The 21097-nt window shown below is 51.3% G+C and overlaps 7 protein-coding genes across 7 annotated transcripts; 3 read left to right on the plus strand and 4 right to left on the minus strand.

Annotated features, from left to right (window-relative positions):
• Positions 1 to 260: 260 nt before the first annotated feature.
• L3040_004759 (uncharacterized protein) lies at positions 261 to 1208 on the plus strand (the record flags this gene model as incomplete). The annotated part of the gene is made up of 3 exons (XM_007291104.2): positions 261 to 466; positions 557 to 956; positions 1008 to 1208. 3 exons carry the CDS (start codon positions 261 to 263, stop codon positions 1206 to 1208), a joined length of 807 nt encoding a protein of 268 aa, XP_007291166.2.
• Positions 1209 to 3080: 1872 nt separating this feature from the next.
• On the minus strand, positions 3081 to 6324 carry L3040_004760 (uncharacterized protein; the record flags this gene model as incomplete). The annotated part of the gene is made up of 6 exons (XM_007291103.2): positions 3081 to 4530; positions 4578 to 5025; positions 5075 to 5572; positions 5622 to 5642; positions 5781 to 5793; positions 6070 to 6324. The coding sequence occupies 6 exons, from the start codon at positions 6322 to 6324 to the stop codon at positions 3081 to 3083; spliced, it is 2685 nt and encodes an 894-aa protein (XP_007291165.2).
• A 274-nt stretch (positions 6325 to 6598) lies between these two features.
• L3040_004761 (uncharacterized protein) lies at positions 6599 to 8097 on the plus strand (the record flags this gene model as incomplete). The annotated part of the gene is made up of 4 exons (XM_007291102.1): positions 6599 to 6627; positions 6810 to 7044; positions 7100 to 7550; positions 7700 to 8097. 4 exons carry the CDS (start codon positions 6599 to 6601, stop codon positions 8095 to 8097), a joined length of 1113 nt encoding a protein of 370 aa, XP_007291164.1.
• Positions 8098 to 8274: 177 nt separating this feature from the next.
• On the minus strand, positions 8275 to 9635 carry L3040_004762 (uncharacterized protein; the record flags this gene model as incomplete). Its single annotated transcript, XM_007291101.1, has 4 exons — positions 8275 to 8526; positions 8652 to 9112; positions 9231 to 9358; positions 9478 to 9635. The coding sequence occupies 4 exons, from the start codon at positions 9633 to 9635 to the stop codon at positions 8275 to 8277; spliced, it is 999 nt and encodes a 332-aa protein (XP_007291163.1).
• A 2168-nt stretch (positions 9636 to 11803) lies between these two features.
• Positions 11804 to 12605, minus strand: L3040_004763 (uncharacterized protein; the record flags this gene model as incomplete). The annotated part of the gene is made up of 2 exons (XM_007291100.2): positions 11804 to 12538; positions 12603 to 12605. The coding sequence occupies 2 exons, from the start codon at positions 12603 to 12605 to the stop codon at positions 11804 to 11806; spliced, it is 738 nt and encodes a 245-aa protein (XP_007291162.2).
• Positions 12606 to 14335: 1730 nt separating this feature from the next.
• L3040_004764 (uncharacterized protein) lies at positions 14336 to 14713 on the plus strand (the record flags this gene model as incomplete). Its single annotated transcript, XM_007291099.2, has 1 exon — positions 14336 to 14713. One exon carries the CDS (start codon positions 14336 to 14338, stop codon positions 14711 to 14713), a length of 378 nt encoding a protein of 125 aa, XP_007291161.2.
• A 4916-nt stretch (positions 14714 to 19629) lies between these two features.
• Positions 19630 to 21010, minus strand: L3040_004765 (uncharacterized protein; the record flags this gene model as incomplete). Its single annotated transcript, XM_066156327.1, has 4 exons — positions 19630 to 19665; positions 19720 to 20118; positions 20170 to 20696; positions 20746 to 21010. 4 exons carry the CDS (start codon positions 21008 to 21010, stop codon positions 19630 to 19632), a joined length of 1227 nt encoding a protein of 408 aa, XP_066011743.1.
• Positions 21011 to 21097: the final 87 nt, after the last annotated feature.

Below are 21097 nucleotides of genomic sequence, written 5' to 3' on the forward strand. Positions count from 1 at the left end.
ACTTTTTGATACCCCTCTATCTGAGACCCTTATCTTAGGAACCCTTGCCAATAACTTGGCCCCCCGAACCCGAACCTCTCGAGCCCCCTCTATGAACCCCACCTGCTGCATTTTGCCGCGCTAGAATTGGCCACCAAGTCCGAGACCGAGACCGAGCCGGCTTCAACCTTATGCTGACAAGCCCCTCCACCTCACAACGCCAAAATGAGTCCCTTCTCTTACTTTGCACGCAGCAAGACACATGGATTGCAGTGATCGAGATGCCACTGCGTGCACCAGAGGATTCCGGTGACATTACGCCCACCGTCAACGGGCACAATGAGAGCATCCTACCGATCTGCGCCAGGCTTGCAGCCCGTGTGAATGCCTTCCTGGAGACCGAGGCGCCAACTCCTCTGTTAAAAGCGGTACAGGAGCAAACCAGAGTCGCTCTAGGAGTTATAAGTACGGCCTTGGAACGATACAGGTAACTTATGCCTTGGCCGAAGCCCTCTGCAACTCCAGCAGCTGTGTCCAGATCTAGACATCTCGTGCTGACTCGCGCCAATGGTACCAGTTTAGAAGAAATCTCCCTCTCTTACAATGGGGGCAAAGACTGCCTTGTCCTGCTGATCCTCCTCCTCTGCGCCCTTGCAACTTACAAAAAGAGCCCCCTCCCGAAAGCGCTCGCGACCGTGTACATTATCTCTCCACATCCCTTCGTGGAAGTCGACACCTTCGTAGACGAGTCTGTCGCCGAATATAACCTGGGTCTGGCCCGGTATGCTATGCCGATGAAGCAGGCCTTTGAAAAATACTTAGAGGAGAATAAGAGGGTGAAGGCTATACTGGTGGGAACTAGACGGACAGATCCACATGGACAGTGCTTGACGCATTTCGATGAGACAGATTCTGGATGGCCGAGCTTTATGAGGGTTCATCCTGTGATAGATTGGCATTACACGGAGATCTGGGCTGTAAGTGTTATCGGAAGTCTTGGGATTTTGGGACAGCCTAACTTTTAACAGTTCATTCGACATATGCAGATTCCTTACTGTCCATTATATGACCAAGGATACACCTCTTTAGGAGGAACCACTGATACCCACCCCAACCCAGCATTGAAGGCAGAAGAAGGCCAACCAAGCGAGGGCAAAGTAGCCGTGTTCAAACCCGCATACGAGTTGATGGAGGATAATGCTGAACGGTTAGGGAGGGATTGGAAGTGACGGCACATCCGCATCACAGAGTTTATCTGTCGTCTACTTGTTGGCTAGGTGTTTTACATATTTCTCCCCACGGCCGAGTTTGCTGATGTCAAATGGAATGAATGGCGTTTGATACCAGTATATTGGCCCCTATTTCACTGCTCGTCGGAACATTTGAATCAAGACTTGGCCTCGAGCCCTCAAAGCCCTCGGAGCCCTCGGATTTCCGGCAATCGTGTGCTGAAGTATCAGCAGACCATGACCGGCGACTTGATGTCTACGTCTTTGCCAGGCTCATGGCTCGTTTCAACATCCTAGTTGTCCAAATGAGACAAATTCTCTGATCTGTGGCACTTTTGCTATTGTCCCAGACCATGTTGTTGTTCAACGGTAGGGGAAGTCCGAACGGACACTGTCACCTAGGTTGTGCTGTGGCAGAGTATCGAGGTGTCTGTATTGCCGAGTCCCATCTTACTCGAGAATCCATAAGGATCAACAGATCATTCTCCTAGAGAAGTATACCCTCCTTCATCGAGCCTTCCATGGTGTTGCCAATCACTCATATCATTAGAGATGTATTTAAGATATTTGTCCACGAAGTCGTTGGCGCGTCATATTATATGCTACTTTTTTCCTCTTTTCAGCCCACCAAGAACCTTTCCTTCGTCTGAGAGTGTCGAGGATCACACTCCTTGATCCATCCCGAGTCGGTGAAAGCAGGTCAAGAATTTAGGGGAGGGGGGGGGGTATAGGTACTGGCTCGTAACTAACTATATCTATCAGATACGGGCTCCTCGCTACCAGGTCAATTCTGCCTGCTTGCCTGCTTGCCGCCACGGAGATACGAAGATAACCCAAAACATGTATTCCCCCCAGGCGAGGTTACGGTAGCTAGGCAGGTAGGAGATGCGCCTAGGACGGAAATGTCTTCCTTTTAGGTGCGCCTCGTGAGTGAGTCCCGCGCGAGGATCAGGAACGGTCGGGTCGGGATTACAGTTCCTTCCATCCTTCCACATCCCCCCTCAAAGAGCTCAAGAAGCGTATTGCGTGCACATCAAAGGGGGGAGTAACGAGCGTCGGAATTTCAAACAAAGATCCATCTCACCATCGAACTCGAAGAATGGGAGAGAAAGGAAAGAGACAAAGAAAATGTAGAAGAGAAGAAGAAAGAAAGAAGGGAAGAAAGAGAGAGAAAGAAAATCCACCTCGGTCTCTTACGGGGGAGCCCCTCGATCCCTCACGCTTAATCACTGCTACATCCTTTGCTCTTTGGATTTGCCCCATGCCATGTCTCGTATACCGGCCAGAATCGTGGGAGGGAGGCTGGTGGGAGGGGGGGGGACCGGGGGATTTTGAATATCTTTCCATTCATCAAGTCGACCACCTGTCGTTTTGGTTAAAAGAGTAGGCTTTAGAGTGACCTTATAGGTTTACCTGTGTGTGTATGTACCTATACTTAAGATTTCGCGGCATGGGCATGGCAGCCTGGGCGAGAGAGGGAAGGACGAGGAATGTGCTTGCTCATAAGAAGGGACAGATTGAAGATCACGAGTAGCAACTGGAGAGTCATGGTATATTTCAAAAGCAAGCACTGCATTCATCTCAACTCTAAGATTGCCATCCTGTCTGTATACACGCAACGGGGGTATTCCCTTCCCAAGTTCCCACCCCAACGCCATTTTCACAATGATCGACAGGCTGAACCTCAGATCCACAAACACCACTTCGCAGTACTGAAAATAAGGAAAAAAAGAGAAAAAAAAACATTTCCGTATCCATCCACGCATACTTCTATCCCTGACTATGCTGATCCTGATTTGATGCTTCTATCAATAGAGGCCAGGAGTAGCGAGAGCGTCACCATGGACACCGCAGAGGCAAGTAATGCTTCTTTCAGGAGAGTCCAGGAGTAGCCACAATGGGACCATGGACGCGGACGCGGTAGAGGCAAGTGTAGTCAACAGTCTCTGCACCCCAGTTGTTCTTGCTACGGACGATGATCCTGTTGGTGTGCGCTCCCAGAGATTTCATGTCCAGCTGCACAGCGAAAGCTTGAATGTTCTGCCGAGTCTCGATATCGTAAGTCCAGGTGCCGATAAGGACGAAGCCAAGGCGTTGGATAACGTCAGCTTGGTCTGGGAAGATGGCGTCGGACATCTTCTTGACAGCTTTGTAGAGATCAGGATCGGAAATCCAGGCGAGAAGTTCCATATCTTTGGGTGCAGCACCGGGTTCCAGAGAGGCGGTCGGAGAGATGTGCTCGACGACGACTTGTTCGGCGTAGATGCTGCTGCCCATGATGACTCCGAGACTGGTACCAAAGCCGTCAAGACCCTTTGCGGGGGAACACCAGCAGTCGCCGTGCTCTTCCCACTTGATGAGGGCGGTATCAGGACTGTTGGGGGCGGGGATGGGGTTACCAATGAAACGTTTCGCGATTTTCATTGGGAGCCATACGTTATGGCTGGGGAACATGTAATTGGGTGATGTAACAGTAATATCGACGATGGCACCTGTTCCTTTTGAGAAGTGGTTGATGCGAGTGAGGCCGTAGTTGACATTGCTCTTCAGGTTAGCAGACGCTAGAGCATCGATTTGGCCACTGGAGATGAAGTTCTTGAGGACTTCGTTAGCGATGACCGCTGACTTATCCTTGAACTCATGTTGAAGTTTGCTGATCTGGCGAGTTGCCTGGTGTAGCTTCTTCGTGAGATCACTCATCTCGGATCTAATTTCAGATTTGTTGTCTTCCCAATTGAGGCGAACAAGATCCAAGACTTCAGACTTGGAGATGACTTGATTTTGCTTCAGGAGCTCAGGGAACTGACGAACAAGTTCGCTGTCACGGAGTTTGATGATCTCAGCTTCATTTTGCTGGCTCCACTTCTCCCACAGCTTCTTGGCCTGGAATTCGGGCATCTCGCTGTGGCCGCCGGATTGTTTACCAACCGACTCGGCTTGGTCACGGAGTAAGGAGTCTTTGGAGCGGACCTTGTCCTGTAGAGCTTGCCAGAAGTTGTCAGGGAGGATTGCTTTGCCGAACCTATCCTTCTTGACGACAAGGTTGTCGGGAAGCATATCTTGGATGGCCTCCAGAGCCTTGGGATCAAGATCGGATGGGCGGGTCGAGAGTCGGCCAACCTTCCACTCGAGATCGCTCAATCTCCGGTTGATAGCTTGTACGTCCGTGGGCTTGTACCACTCACGTGGATTGCCGACCTTGTATCCCAGATTGGAAAGTGACTCTGGCATGCTAACGCCTAGGCCAGACAGAGCACCCCTGGAGGTCAGGGATAAGCACAGGACCGCTACGAGAGCAGGAATGAGGTAATAAAGAAGGTTCCTTCGCATTTGTAAGTGAGGGTCTGTATTCGGAGAGAGAAGACTTACTTGAAAACATGTTCCAAGAGAGGGCCAAGGAAACGGGTACCCTTGACGTTGTCAATCCAGTTCAGGTACGATTGTCCGTTCCTGGCGCGAGCCGCGTGGAGACGACCATTTGCAAGGTTAGCTCTGGCGATCTCCATGACGCGCTCCTGCTCAGCAGCAGCATTGATATCATCCATGGAGTTAGGTGGGAGGTCTTCATGCTCATCATCCTCATCATCCTCATCATCCTCTGGCTCATCGAGCTCCTCAATCGGGTTGAGTTCATTCTCAAGCTCAGAGGGCTCAGAGGACTCCACCCCTGCAAAGTTGAAGATGCCCTCCTCGTGAACATAGCTCTTGTCTCTGGCAGCTTCCTCCTCCGCGGCGGCGGCGGCAGCGGCGGCGGCGGCCTCGACTTCCTTGGAGGTCCTCTTGGTCGACTTGGCACGAGAGACTCGGCTACTCGCCCCTGAAGAGTTGTTAGTACAGTAGACGCGACAGGGTTTTGATGGACTTACTGCTGTTGGCCTTGGCGGGCTCAACTTGCTCACCAATGATTTGTTCAATAGTGCGGTTCGTTATGGGTCCGTCTCGTGCCGGGGGTGGGACGGTGTTGCTGCCATACGCAGTGCTCTGGCGGGCTCCAATGGCTGGGAGGGAATTTGGTGAGCCAGCGAGTAGCGATCGCGCTGCTCTTCTGGCGGAAGTTCTTGGAGTTGGGGGAATGTTGGCAGTGGAGACGGATGGAGAAGGGGCACCAGTGCTGCTGACAGCTCTGCTAGCGCCACGGGTGGATCGTCGAGTCGACATGATTTTCCTTAGTGGAAGTCGAAGTGGTGTAGAGTAAGATTGGGAGAAAGTATCGAGATGGTTTCCTTTTGCTGGAAGCCGAGATGTGGGAGGCGGGCAGTAGTGCGGGTGTTGATGATCGGATGGTATGTCGAAACCAGAGAGCTCGGAGAAAGCGCTGGAGTGAGACTCTGGACTTGCGGGACGAAAGTTGTGTTCTTGGAGTTCTAGTAGGTGTTAGCTGCATCCAGTAATGTGATGGATGGGGAAGCTGACTCTTGAATGAGGTCTTCGTTGCTGTTGTGTCGAGTATTTGCGTCAGCGGTTGAAGGTTGCAAGAAATTTGGGGGAAAGAAAAGAGACGAGTTGAAGAAGAAGAGCGTTTCTGAAATAATTCGCAGGGTGCGCTACTGGGATCAGCGAGAGCTGACTTACTATTGTGCTGGAGCTGGTATTGTGGTAGTGAAGCTATTCGCAATCATTCACCGAGGACAATAGCAAGCAAGCGCTCTCTAGGCTGCCCCCAACACAAGCACAATATCAAGCACAATTGCAAGACTACGCGTCTGTATGTGTAGCCCACTCAATTATGACTTCGGAACGATTATCGAGAGTTTGTGCGCAATGGGGGTTGGGTGGGAGCTGGGTCTGGCGCAAAGTTGGATGGGATGATATGTATATCCTCGACTCGACTCGACCGACTCGACGCGGATGCGCGACAAACAAAGACTCGGGATGGGACAATAGGAGGCCATTTAATGCTTGCGGTGAGTGGCTGCTCCCGGAGTAGCAACCTGAGCTGGGTAAGTTCTGAATTCCTCAAAGAACACAATAGGGCATGGTCGGGCATTGGTTCCTGTTTACATTCCAGGCCGGGAGCAGGACGTTGGAAAGCTCTGGCCTTTGTCGCGAACGAGCGAACGCGACGGAAGGTGGAGTGTGAGGTGCACGGTGCGGTGGCTGGCTGGACGGATGACATAATCGTGGCGAGGGGGTGTGGCTCTAGGCGTGGCTGGAGGTGTGGCTGAGTCAGCAGACATGAGGCGCAAATAGGGTATTGGAATCGGAATCGATTCCGCTGCTATACTTACCGGTACTTTACTTACCTACTTTACCTACTTTACCGGTATTACTGACTTGGCCTGTCTCTCGGTCTTTCTTAATTCCGACCCGCTATCTCCCCTCCTAAAGTAAAACCACAACGCCAACCTTCTCTTCCCGCCCGCCTCCCAGCCCACCCACATCCCGAGAACATGGTCGTCGGAACCGTATTGATCACCGGGTGAGTTGGGAATGTTCGTTGTTTTTTCTATCATTGTGTTGTCTCCTTGGAACTGCGGCCCAGGGTTGCAACGCAGTCCCTCGTAGGTAGCAAGAGAGTTTGCGAGGTGCCTTGCTACCCCGCGATACTTAAATAAAAGCTGCCGGTGCAGATAGATGCAAGCTGATGCTTGAAATCCACAGAGGTACCGGATACATTGGCTCCTTCACCACGCTCGCGCTTCTCCAACACGGGTACCATGTCGTGGTTGTCGACAGCCTATACAACTCTTCCAAGGTGTCTCTGGACCGCATCGAGCTCCTCTGCGGAAAACGACCCGATTTCTACCAGGTCGATGTCACCGATGAGGAGGCCTTGGACAAGGTGTTTGCAGCTCACCCCCACATCGACAGTGTGATCCATTTCGCCGCTCTCAAGGTTTGCTCAAAGCTTCGTCCAACTCTGCAGGCGCATGCATAGCTGACCGATCCAGGCTGTTGGCGAATCCAGTGAGATCCCAGTCGAATATTACCGCGTGAACGTTGGCGGAACCATCGCTCTTCTCCGCTGCATGATCAAGCACGATGTTCCCAACTTCGTCTTCTCCTCCTCTGCCACAGTTTACGGCGATGCGACTCGAGTGCCGAACATGATTCCCATCCCTGAACACTGCCCGATCGGCGCGACGAACCCATATGGAAGAACGAAGAGTATGATCGAGGATATCGTTACAGACCACATCAACTCTCAGCGCGCGAAGGCAAAAAAGGAGGGAAAGTCGTTTGAGAGGTGGAATGGAGCTTTGTTGAGATACTTCAACCCTTGTGGCTCTCATCCCAGTGGAATCATGGGTGAAGATCCACAAGGTATACCATTCAACTTGTTGCCATTGTTGGGCCAGGTTGCCACTGGGCAAAGAGAGAAGCTGATGGTGTTTGGTGATGGTAAGCGCTTTCCCTTCCCTCAGGGTTTCTGGCTTCAGACTGGAGTTGTTTGTCAAGAATGGAGCATTCTCTCAGCTAGAGAGGGAGGTTCCGCTTTCAAGCGCGAGGTGTTGCCTATGGAATAAAGTAGCAGTTGACTGAAAACCCAGACTACCCCTCAAGAGACGGCACCGCAATCCGCGACTACATTCACGTCGTCGACCTCGCAAAGGGCCACCTGGCAGCGCTTAACCACCTTCGGGAGACCAACCCCGGCGTCCGCGCCTGGAACCTGGGCTCTGGCCGCGGCTGCACCGTCTTCGAGATGATCAACGCCTTTCAGAAAGTCGTCGGTCACCCCTTGAAATACGACGTCGTAGCAAGACGCGCAGGTGACGTGCTGGACCTGACGGCCAATCCGGCGCGTGCGAACAAGGAGTTGGCGTGGAAGACGGAGCTAACGCTCGAGGATGCATGCGAGGATCTGTGGAGGTGGGTGAGCAATAATCCGAAGGGGTATCGTCAGGATCCACCCGAGGCGTTGCTGGCTGCTCTCAAGGAGAAGTAAGTTAAGCTTGATGGGCGGGTGTCATATTTGCGTACTTTGCATCATAGACAAAAAGAGAAAATGGCGGCTCGAGAAAGATACCTTGCGAATGAGATAATCTCACAATTTTCACTTCATTTCATCATGTTCAGTAGCGACATTCACGTGTCATTCAGCTTTCCTACGCTTCACCAAAATCTACGGCCTCAACAACAACTTTCCCGTCGTCTTCCTCCCTTCCAGATCCGTATGCGCTCGCGCTACCTCCTCCAGCGGATACGTCTCGTGCACCCGGACATTCATTCCATACTTGGCAATGAAGTCAAACAGCTCCGCAGTGTACTTCTCGTACTCCTCGCGCGTGTGGATGTAGTTGAACACCGTTGGCCTCAATACGGCGACGTTCTTGCCGGACAGCTTGCTGATGGCGAATGGGGGCACGGCGCCGGACTACGTCTCACGTCAGCGTGGGGTGTGTTTTGTGTCGGTTTGTTTACTTCGCTGTAAGCGAGAAATGGAGAGCAGAGGAGAACAGGAAGGTAAGAGTAGTGAGAGAATGGGGGAGGGAAACGTACCGAGTTGCCGTAGGAGACCACGGTCCCCTTCCTCGCGACAACCTCCAGATCATTCTCAAACTGATCCTTCCCCGTACTGTCGTACACAACCCTGACGCCCTCCCCGCCGGTGATCTCTCTCACCTTCCCCACCAGATCCTTCTCCTCCTTGTAGTTCAGCATGAACTCCGCGCCGTTGGCCTTCGCCAGCTCGATCTTCTCCGCCGTGCTCGCTGTCCCGATCGTCCTCGCGCCGACGGCCTTCAGGAGCTGGCACAGCCACAGCCCGACGCCGCCCGCGGCCGCGTGTACGAGCACCCAGTCCCCTTTCTGGACGAGGTACGCTTCCCGGATCAGAGTCAGAGCCGTCAGGCCCTGGAGTAGGGACGCGGTCGCGATGCCGGGGGCGATGGAGGAGGGGATCAGGTGTGTTTTGGAGGCCGGGGCGCAGGTGTATTCCGCGTAGGCGGAGGTACCGAGCCCTGGGAAGAGAGGGGGTTGGTCAGCATGTACGTTTTTTTTTTTTTAAGACTTGGGGTGGTGCAGGTGTTAGAAGTGGAGTGGAGTGGAGAGCTGAGACTGGGAATGGTGAGGCCGTACAGACGACGCGGTCGCCGACCTTGAAGTCCTGGAGATCACCTGAGGGCCCGAGGGACACGATGTGGCCCTCTGCTTCGCGGCCGAGGATTTGCGGGTTCGCGGAGGGATAGAGGCCGGTGCGGAAATAGCTGGTGTGGATTGTCAGTAGGGTTTCAGTTGATCTCTTTCTCTGTTCATTTTTCGGAGTTCTGGATACTGCTGGACTATTAAACTCGGGGGGGGGGGGGGGAGAGAAAGGGAGACACACGTGTCGATGTAGTTTACACCGATGAAATCGTTCTTCACCAGCACCTCCCCGGCTTTGGGCGTAGGGACTGGCAAGTCGGTTTTATACTGCAGCACTTCCACGCCGCCTGTCTTCTCCATCAAGACGCCCTTCATGGTCTTGGGGATCGAGGTCGCCATGGTTCTTGGCCCTTGGAAGTGCTTGTGTAGCTGTGAGAGACGGATCGAGGGCTGAGCTCTGGCGAAGAGACGGAGGGGCATGCGGCTCAAATACGGAGCAGGAAGGACTCAATTCGATTTTGTAATTGCGGAAACAAAAGATACGACGGGAAGGTGTTATGACCAACCAAACCAAAAAAAAAAATATTGGCCGACCCCTCCTCAGTACTAATAAGCTCAACCCGACGACGCCTGTGCAAGGATCGCCAGGTGCGGAACGGTTCCCTGACCGGATCCCGCCCTACGCTGAATAATCATGTGGGTTGGAAGGTGATCGGTACAGCAATCAGTACGAATTCCTGTTTTGAGAATTTAGATTTGCGTAAGTAGCGCGATTACCTGTACGGAGTGCGCGGTAGGGCCATGATGATTTAGCCCGCAGAATACAACGTCGTAGGACGGAAGCGAAGCATGTTGATACTTAGTCATCATTTCCTGCCAAGCGGCCACTTCTCTTTGCCATGCACTCATTTACTCTGTATACCAGAGAGTACGAGAGTAGTAGTAGTAGTAGTAGTAATAGTAGTAGTATTGTTTTAACGTCTATAGCGGCTCAAAATGAGTCCGACTTACGACCTCTTTACGGGTACCGGTATACCGACGTGCCACGAACAGCTAGAAAACTAACAGTACAAGAAGCATATAGCGTAAAGGCAAGATCTTGGATATCGAGAGCAGCGTCGTTTCCTTTTACCAAAACGGTGTGCTTACAGCTTCTTACCGAAAGCCGATTGAAACCCAAAAGCAGAGCATTGCGTCGCTCTGGGATTCCCGCGGTGAGTCCAAAGTCTCTTCGATAAGCTCCGAATGATAGATAGGTACCTAGGGTTGAGCTCTCACCGACTTCGGTTATTTTGTTTTAGCGCACATGTACCTACTACGTAGGTATAACCGAATCCCAGATCCCAAGAACTCTTCCGACGAGCTCTCACCGGCCTCAATCCCGTCTCATCGCCTCATATTCTAAATCGTGCGAGGTAGAAAGTCAACCCTTCATCTCGCCGCGATCTCTTCCGTCCTTCTAGAACCGTGTGTTCATTCTGATCTTTCCTCGCGGGTTCGGCCCGTCCGGAGGAGATATAACGTCGGTAGGAGCGTGTAAGAAAGGTTCCCTTTGACGAGCGAGGTGGTCGCGTACGTAATGAAGCAGTATACCGTAAGCGTGAGAGAAAAAAACGTAGTCAAAGGTCGTTGAAGAGCGAGGCGAGGCGTCGAGTTGTAATCGTAATAGCGGAGGTTTGTTTGAGATGCAGAACCTCGATAGCTCGACACACCGACTTATATCGGGTTCGAATATATGGTAGACGAAAAAAATGCATTAAGGTTTCGTCTATTTCGTCTTTTTAAACCGTCTATCGTTCCGTCGGCAGGTACGATAAATATGGCTAGCATCGTGTGCACTGGCCGAGCATCCAGAACATGGCTTCACGACTTCACGGCTTCACGACTTTTACGCGCGAAGATATACCAGGAAAGCGCAACCCCTCCCTCCCGCCCTGGATCCAATCTCTCCACAGGCAGGATGGATCAAGTAAGGATGTAGCTATCATAATCCTGTGGACTCTCCTGCTAGACCTGGCAGGAGCCGTGGGCGAAGGGGTTAAGTGCAGGCTCTCTCACATCGGATATCTTCGTGTGGGCTGGCTGGCTATTCGAGGACCGGTTGTTCAAGAGGGGAAAGGATGGCCTTTTGAGGGGAAAAGGAAATAGGAGGGGGGTGGGGGGGATATTGTGTTGAGCTTGGGGGCTGGGTGTTGAGGTTGGTATTGAGCTTGAGCTTGATGGAGTGTTGTGTGTGCATGTGGTTGGCAAAGAGGGAACAGAGAAGGGAGAGAAGGGAGAGAAGGCGGAGAAGGCGGAGAGAGAAGAGAGAGAGAGACCATGCCATGAACTGTATGTGTACAAGAAAACTTGTGATGCAATGAAAGATGTGGTGCGATGCAGACGAGGAATTCTCATCTACGCAGTATGATGATTTGTAAAGCAGATTCCGTGGTATTTGCCCAACCACTGACCCCCGAACGCCCTGCTATAACGCACATGGCCAAAAAAATACACACCTATTCTCCTCTTCTCCTCTATCCTGCTCGCAAGTTTCACCTATCCCCATCCACCTCCCCACGACTGCATCACCGCAAGTAATGCAGCACCAGCCAACAGAACCCAAAGAAGATCAGCACACCCGCCCAGAAGATCCACTTATCCTGCTTCGCTCTCCGCTCAATCATGCGTATCGTATCACCGCTAACCCCGAGCGTGTTGGCGACGCTGTACAGCCTTCGCTGCGTGCCCTTGAGCATCTCCCTCTGCTGTCCCAGATCGCCCAGCACGGCCTGGCCCCGGGCCAGGTACTCGTCCAGCGCCGTGTGCGTGTTGGCGAAGAAGTTCTGCTCCCGCAGCGCGTGGTCCTCCCGCGCCTGGTCCCCGGACTGCATGCTCAGACTGCTCTGCCCGCCGTGTGCCGGCGCCCAGGGCGAGGCGACATTCGCACTGGCCGAGACGGCGGCGTTGGAGTACGGGTTGTCGGGCGTGGCGGTATGGTGCGGGCGCCGGCCGAGCAGCTCCTGCCTGTTCACGCTGTTTTGCACATCATCGTTCTGCAGCTTCAGCTCCTTGAACTCTTCCCGGAAGGACTGCAGCTCGGCGCGGAAGGACCTGAGGCGCTCTTCGGCCTTTTCTTTCTTGGAGGGGTTGAGTTCCGTCTTGAGGAGGTCGGCGTAGGAGTCGAGGGTACGCGAGAACGAGGTCAGGGAGGCGGAGATCTGGCCCAGGAAGGAGGGAGAGAGCGGTTGGCCTGCTGCGTGCGAGGAGAGGTCGCGTTTGAGAGAGGTGGATTGCTTGAGGGCGGTGTTGAAGAGGGTATTCTGGATTGCGGGTGAGCTGGGTTGGACGGGGCAAGTAGTTCTGTTATATCCAGGTGCTGCATACCATCTTGAAAGCCGAAGCCGACACGTGGCGAGTGGAGTGGTGCGGGAATGGCAGGTTGGGACGGAGGGTTTGCTATCTGATCTCTGTCTGTCTGTTCCTCTTGCGACGACGGAGTACGGAGGAGTGTTGGTGGGGGGTTTGAAAGGCAGAGAGGATGCAGGTTGTCGGTTGCAGGTTGTCGGTTGCAGGTCGCAGGTTGCAGTGTTGAATCCACGACGATGACTCTATTTTCCGTATAATGCCATCGATATGAGAGGACAACCCTGGCCAGCCCAGCCCAGGCCAGGCTGGTGCGTGTGCTTGTGCTTGTGCTTGTGCTTGTCCGGAGCTCTCGACTTCTTCTGTCACCCTCGCAGTCTCAGCCTCTCACCAACGTGGCTCGAAGGCGGCTGAACATCGGGACAGCCACACGGGGAGGAGAGGAGAGGAGAGGAGAGCGGCGCTTGATGACTACGGTACGGTACTATAGCCGTATCAATCCAGACTCAGATTCGTAGTACCCGTAGTATCAGAGTCTCAGAGTCACAGAATCACAGTTGCACACGGGGTACGCAGTCTATTGAGTAGCTAGTAGTATATGCTATATATGCCATATATGCCATATGCTGGGAGGCCCGATGTCTTGGGGTCTGGACTAGCAAGTCAAGTCAAGTCAAGTCAAGTCAAGTTTCCACGCCAAAGCCGAAAAGCATGCAGAGTCCCCACCCCACGTCTGTCCCCTGCAGCCTCTCTCGCTCGCTCTCTCCACGCTCACGCTCATGCTTACCTTTGCCCTCACCCTCACCCTCACCCTCACCCTCACATGCCAGAACCCTTCACTTCCCCATCTCCTCTCGCCTCTCTCCTCCCTCTCCTCTCCTCACAACTTACATCGCTCACCTCCCCTGACGAAAATCCCAATCGAAAAAAATAAAATAAATAATTAATAAAAAAATTCAAAATTACACCAACAAATAAAACAACCCAACCTCTACCGAGAACCCTTCCCATCAACTACCTACAGAACAGAACACAACACAACAGACCAGACCAGAGCAGATACCTTCCCTACCTACCTATACCACCTCCGCCCTATCCAATACTCAAAGCTTCCCCGACAGCATCGACATAACCTGCACTCGGTCACTCAATTGCGTCGCTTCGCTCCCTTCCTTGGCCTCTACGTGTGGCATCCTATTCTCCGTATCTCTTTTCACTCACCGAGCTGAGCTCTTCCTGTTGCGCTGCGCTTCCACCACACCTCGCCAACCTTCATCTCGCCCATCAGCTATACATCAATCACCCAACTGTGGAATCAGCGTGCTCTGCTGTCTTCCCAATTGCGCCCGGCATTCATCTCTCCTGCACAGGATCTCCCGAACGGACAAAAGTGCCACGACCGATCACCGATACCATCTCGTGCGCACCATTCAGCCTCCCCCGACAAAAGGCAGCTCAACTCCCCGAGGAATGATAGCATTGACCGCAAGTCATTGTGCGTCTTCTCTCCCGAAACTCTCTCAAATCCTACTGACCAGGATCTGAAAGCCGCCCTACTGCCCTGATCTCCCAAGATGCCGACCATCACCTCGAACTACATCCTCCCCGCCATTTTCCTCAACCCCGCCGTCATCCTCCACCTCATCAACACCTTCCTCTCACATATCATCCCTCCTCCACCTTCCATATCGCACTCCCCTCACCCGTTCTTTGAGAGCCTCGGGCCCCTCCGCAACGCCGCCGTACAACTCGACATGCACGCCGACGACCAGCTGTGCTGGAGCTATACAGCCCTCATGGTCCTGGTGCAGATCCTGGCCTTTGGCCGCGTCAACGACAACAGGGTTCGGAGGAACGTTGCCAAGGCCGCGATCCTGGAGCGCGAGAGGATCAGGAAGGAGAAGACGGACGAGGACCGGAAAACCGCGGCGCTGAAGGGGCCCGGACTCGCGAGTGGGGGCCTGGATGGCACTTGCGACGTCTCTACCGAGCCCAAACCCAAGGTCAACGGTGCGGCGGAGGCTGGCGCGAAGCGAGAAGCGCCGACGGCGCAACACCGGAAATCAGACTCTGAAAGCGGAACATCAGGCGGTAACCTGTCTGAGACGAGTGAGGAGGAGCAGATCCACTAGGCGGGGTGCGGGAGGGCGGGTGTACTATACCAGTTTGCTTCGATGGGGGACCAGTCCGGCGGATAGATTGGATTGGGCGAGAGAGAAAAGCTGGACAGCATGGCGTTCATTGGGTGTTTCCAGGCGTGATTGGCAATTCGTACAGTACCGGAGGGAGTATTGGAATTCCGCCTACGGGCATGGGTAGGAGTGAGCACTACAGGCAATGAGAGGGGGCATTCCACGTCCAGAGGATACGGCTAGAGGGTGCTTCTGGAGCCATGTGACAAATTCAGAGACAGCGAGCAACGGCACCCTCCGAGTGGAGCGGCAGCAGCATTTCCCAATTGCAGTGCAGATGAGGATGAGAGAGGAGAGAGCACGCAAGCCGGAATGAACCCAGAGACGGGATAAGCTCATGAGAGGCTATACTAACGCCTTTGATTGAGATTCCGTATAAGCCATACAACATGTAACACCACCACATCGGGACAGAGCTCTCAAGGTAGGTAAGGTAAAGCCAGGGCCTCGCTACGCGTGCGTCCCCGGCATTAGTGACTGCTTTCCTGGAAGGGGGTATATACATACCAAGGTATGTATGTACGTATGTAAGGTACGTATGTACGTATGTATATATGTATATATGTATGTATATATATATGTATATATGTATGTATGTACGTATGTATATATGTATGTACGTACGTATATATCCATCAACCTCCCAGGTCCACAGGCCACAGTTTTCCACCGCTTTGAATGTGTGAACGTATCAAAGCTATTTCCTTCCTTCTCTTTTGTGCTTCACACCCGGGAACGGAGGTGGGTGGGTGGGTAGGTGGGTGGGTAGGTGGGTAGGTGAGTAGGTGGGTGGGTAAGTGGGTAAGTGGGTAGGTGGGTGGTTAGTTAGTTACTCGCATAGACTTCAATCGCTTCGTTCGTTCGTTCGTTCGTTCGTTCGTTCGTTCGTTTGTTTGTTTGTTTATAGAGGTAGGTAGGTAGGTATGTAGGTATGTAGGTAGTTGTATATAGTCAATCCACCAATCTGGTTTGATATCGTGCTTAGGTAGGTAAGGTAGGTAATTGGTTAGTTGGGTAGGTAGTTGCTTAGATGCTAGTTGCTAGTTGCTAGTTGCTAGTTGATTAATTTTCTTTCTTTCTTTCTTTCTTTCTTTCTTTCTTTCTTTCTTTCTTTCTTTCTTTCTTTCTTTCTTTCTTTCTTTCTTGGTTGGGATAAGGTTAAAGTGGTTGGTTGGTGGGTTGGTTGGTTGGTTGGTTGGTTGGTTGGTTGGTTGGTTGGTTGGTTGGTTAGTTGAATAGATTAGATAGATCACAGGGCACTCTCTCTTTTTCTTCCGTCGTGGAGGGGTATGATATGTTGGTAGTGGTGGTATCATTCATGGGTGGACTTTTTCAGAGGATGATTGATGGAGTTTGGATCGGGATGGGATGGGGGATAGATAGGTGTTTTTTTTTTTTTTTTTTTTTTTTTTTGGTGTCGTTTTTGGCGCTTGGCGTGTTGGCTCTTGGGTTCTTTGGGGTTTGGGGTTGGAGGTTGGAGGTTGGAGGTTTGGAGGTTGGAGTCTGGAGTCTGGAGGTTATTGGGCTTTGGGCTTTGGTTTGGAGAAGGGAAGGGAGAGGGCGAGGCGGGGGCGGGAAAGGGGAATGAAATGAGAGAGGGTTCTCTGGTAGTTTGAGAGAGGTAAATTTTGAGATGGGGATTAGTGAATGGTGGAATGGGGTTGGGAAAGTGGGTTGGGAAAGTAGGTATCGAGCATGGGATTCTTGATGACTACCTCTAGGTGTTGCTTTTGGGTGTGTACGAAGTAGGTAGGAGGTAGGTTGTGGATTGTGGATTGTAGAGGCTTTTTTTTTTTTCATACCTTTACGGGACGGCGGGATGGGCGGCTTTTGCTTGGTTTCATTTGTGGCTAGAACTAGGTGCGTGGCTTGGGTATAAAGAGAGGTCGGTTACGAAAATATATATACATATGTTTAGTAATTTCGTGACTTGAGGATAGATAAAGAACGATGTTTTAGATGAGGTTTCTAAAAAAAAAAAAAAAAAAAAAAAGACGAGCTTTCGAGTCTTCAGTACGATGCATATGAGATGCTGAAAGGGATTTTAATAATCAATCGCTTTACTGACTTTGAAGCCCTACCGTCTTTAAAAGAAATAAATGAACTAAGCGAGCGTTATCTTCGACGCTCAGTCAGAGGATAAAATCTTACTCCTTAGCCTTTCCGATATCTGCTCTTGTTGCCAGCTCGAGCTTCACCGGAACTAAAGGTTCCTGTAACCGGCGATACTAAAGACGAAGGCGAGGAAGACGATACTCCATCCGAGACCAGATGATCTTGAGCAGAGATCAAAAAAACGGGAGATCCTGCAATTCTGAACTGATCAAGCGCTAGCTAGCATTGCTAAGATCGAGAAGCGAGAAACGACATTGTGATTTGTTACGGCTTTTCGAAAGGGTGCGGTGGTACCTATTTTGAAGAACAGGCGGGCAGCTAACCGGCCGTTTGATCGAAATTGGTGATATTGCGGTCGGTCTGGTCACATCTACTCCGTCACATCTGCTCCTATAATCTTTTCGCTACCGATATTTTTGCGGCGAGAGATCGGACTCGCCGTGAGGACTTGCCGCTCTTACTACAGCAAATATGAAATTGTAAGGTGGCGTTTGGTGATATCGAGGAAGCGTGAAATAGATACTCGAAGAAAAAAAAAAAAAAACCCCTGAAATTGAAGATCTTGGAATTGATTTTAGCTATGAAATCGATGCCTCTTGCGATTTCATTTTCGATTGCGTTCTGATGACATCTCTTTCAGATCTAGTTTCGAAGGTCCATTTATGGTAAATCGCAACGCTGAGGATCGTTCATCCTACTTTATCTTAGTACGAAATAACTATTCGCAGCATGATCTAAGTATGTGAAACAGGAAAAAGCGCGATTATTGTAGTTCAGATAAAAGAGTAGGACCTTTGAGAGATGAGCAAACAAATCAAAAACTTGCGGACTCCATACTTTTCGTCGATCGCGGCTGAGAGCTGGTATACTGAATATCAGGGTCCGTATGCATTCAAATCATCACGCCGAGATGTAGTGAGAAGAAAGGAGAATTAAGGAGTAGAATGGTATTATCTGTGTAAGATTTCGATTTGTGGTTGTTACGCGGTTGAAAAGTGATAGTTGAATGTCTGATGTTGATTTTGATGTTCTCGCTTAAGTGGCCAACAGCAGTTGCCTGGTACTGTACGTTGGGCTACAGTCCCAGGCGAGGAGGAGGAGGCTTCGTGACATTATCGCGAATCTGATATTGCGAAGACTTCGCTAATGCATATAGGCGGGAGCGATGGTCTTGATGCATAGGGCCACCGATCGACTTCTTGTAAGGATATTTTTGAAAAGTGTACGGAAGAGATGGTGTAGAAATCGTGCTGCACAAAGAGCAAACCCTTTTTGGGCATGCATTTGCACAAGCAAAAGGCTGCAGTCGAAGAACCTTAACCCTAAGCCACGATAAAGCAGCTTCTAGCGGCGCCGCGCTCGAGCATACATCGTTGGAGGTGTATCGCGGCAATACCAGATCCTGGGATAGGATTGACCGGCCGTGCCGCGCACTTGCAGGAAGATATGATATGTGTACTTCGCTATGACTTAGAGCATTATGGTCAATTAAATGTAGTACAATTGCTTCGCGGTGGATTGAACTGAGCCTATTTCACATAGACCTCGATATTGATCGTGTGGAGTCAATAGCCCCAACGCCCACTTTGTCGAGCTTATGCGGTACCGATAGTGCTACGCAGATCGGCAGGTCAATGAACGCTATCTCCCGAAACCGTCCGTCCCCCTTACTACCCTCTTAGCTATGGCGTTGACTTTATAATAGTATCTAGGATAACTCAGTACGTTCACTCGGCTTCGAAATCCATTCATTTGGATGGCTAGCTAGCCAGCTAAACCAGCAACCAAAAGCTGCAGCTCACGATTGATCTTGTGTCAAGACATTATCGGAACGTGGTCAGACGCTCCTGCCTGATTGAGAGACGGCGAGTAGGTCGGCTGCGTTGCCACTCAAGTCCTCCGCTAACCTTTGAATTTTTTAATTCCCAGTTACGGAAGTACTCCCGTGCATGAAGAACGAGCCTCTATTCGTCTAGGTGGGGGCTTTGAGGTCGCTTGGTCATATTAAAGAGCCCAAGATGGGTTGGAGGGGGGGGTTCTTTCTTTTTTTTTTTGCTGCGGCGGTTTTATCGAGCACCGCAATACAAATGGTAAGCACACAGCTCTTATAGAGGCATATCTTTACAATATCAAGGAGCAGAGGTCGGTCGCGAGGTCTGTCAATGGCTCGCTCGGGTTGGCATCCGCATCTCCTCCTTGAGTCCTCTTGATTTGACCTGCGCCCTCGAGCCCCCCAGCTAATGTACCGGCTGTAGCAATGCTATCAAGACCTTGGATTGCCTGCGTTCTACAAGTGCGGTACGCTTCAACTTCATAACGTCCTTATCCCGACCCGGGTGGAGCAGCTAGCAATTCTATATATGTGTAGTTTGGATTGCTTCACTAAATTTTATGGAAGATAAAAATTATCTTATATTTTTCTTGTGGAAGTGCAGAAATTCAAAATCTATCCTGCAACGTTCTTACCTCCTTGGCAATAGCTTTGCGCAGAGCTACCTGCAAACCAACCCGCAAATCTCACCTAAAAATCTTGCTAAAGACCTCTACTATTCAACGGAAGAAATCTCGTCAGTAACGGAGGCATTAAAACCATGAATTTACTTTTCTCTAGCCAGGTGCGTTCCACTAGAACCATCCGTCACGCCTGAAATTTTCGTTGCTGATATTAAAATAAGCCTGGTGATGTGACAACGTTACGGCAAATATCTGCTAGCTCCAGCTCTTCATTGCCAATGATTCCATCACACCCTCTGCATACCTACCTTCCTCTCCTTCCACTGCCGAAAAACATCGTCAGAATTATGCTCACCTCCCGAGGTAAAAAAACTTACATTGAAAGCAACCTGCACATCGCGAAAAAAAGGCTCCCCAACGATCCAAACATCTGCCAGTCCGTTGCCACCCACTGCGTTCACAGATCCCGCTTCACTTCCAGTAAAGGCCGTTCCGACACCCATCCTGGACTCAATGACGATACCTATGCAGTAGCCACTACCAATTGCCTGACGACCCAGTGAGAATCTTCCTCTTAGCGAGTATGTACCCGTATCTCTCTTCCCTTTCAAGACCTGGACGTTCCCTTGTTCAAATTCGAAGTGTATCTTTGGACGATTGAAACAAGGATAAGCGTAAAATTGGTCATATGGAGCCGGTAATTGTTTGCTTCCCGAGATCGAAGAGTAGAACACGCGAGCTGCGAGAGGGGGAGCCACGATGAAAGGCGTGTTGACCTGCTGCGTGTAAGACTCCGGAATACTTGTGAAATCAAGGTGTTCACTGACGTCTAAGATAATAGGCTGATTCTCCAGTACTTTGATGCCATCCAACCATATTCCTCGCATCAAGAGCTGCCACCAACCTTCAGCCCCCTGAACATTCATCCACCTCCATTCCTTGCCCGGGATATCTGCCGCCTCTGTCTTGACTGTGTCTCTTCCAGACTGGTCGGGTTCTCCTGGATTGCGCATCTCGCTCGTCTCTTTCTCAATTCGTCTTTCCGAGGCTCCTGAAGTCCCTCCAATGCTAAAGATGCCTTCTTTGCCATTGATCAGCAGTAACGACCAGACAGGAGTGTCGATTACGTCCTGGCTCAGCAACTGTTGGAGGAGCCCTACAGTCCTCGTCTGGCTTAATGATGCGGCGGGTGCAAGTCCCAGGTACGCTCCCGATGGTAGCAGCGCTCGAATCCACTGCTTTGCGGGCCTGCAATGTGCGAAGGAGATCGCAGTTATCCGATGAACAGTAGGTAAGTGAATGATATCTGTGGGCTCCCGACAAGTCGGAAAAGCGATTGGCGCTTCGGAATCTACTGCACATTATCAGCATGATTCCCAGAAGCCTAACAGAGCTCGGCTCACCATAGGTCTTGCTGTTGAAGTCCAAAAACCAGCTGCCTTTCGAAGAACTCGTACTGAGTACCCACCAATCCGCCGTCAACATATCAAGGTCCATGTCTACTGCCTGGGCAGGGTCTCCTATATTCAGGTTCGCGAACCAATTGCCTTCTCTTCCTACCTCTCCTAGTAGTATCGAGCTGGCCTGTGTCCCACGGATGCGCTTCGGTTTGCGTACGATCTTGTTGCCATTGAAATCGCGCGTCGTAGCATTGAAGCGTGCCTCCATGACTTTGAGTTCTTCAAGCAGGTACGTCAAATTCGCTGTGTCTGGTGCTGGGAATCTACCCGAGCGGCGTGAGATTTTGTAGTGTAT

Source organism: Drepanopeziza brunnea, assembly GCF_022702325.1.
Source record: "Drepanopeziza brunnea f. sp. 'multigermtubi' strain 214-2 chromosome Unknown ctg7, whole genome shotgun sequence".
Taxonomy (NCBI): domain Eukaryota; kingdom Fungi; phylum Ascomycota; class Leotiomycetes; order Helotiales; family Drepanopezizaceae; genus Drepanopeziza; species Drepanopeziza brunnea.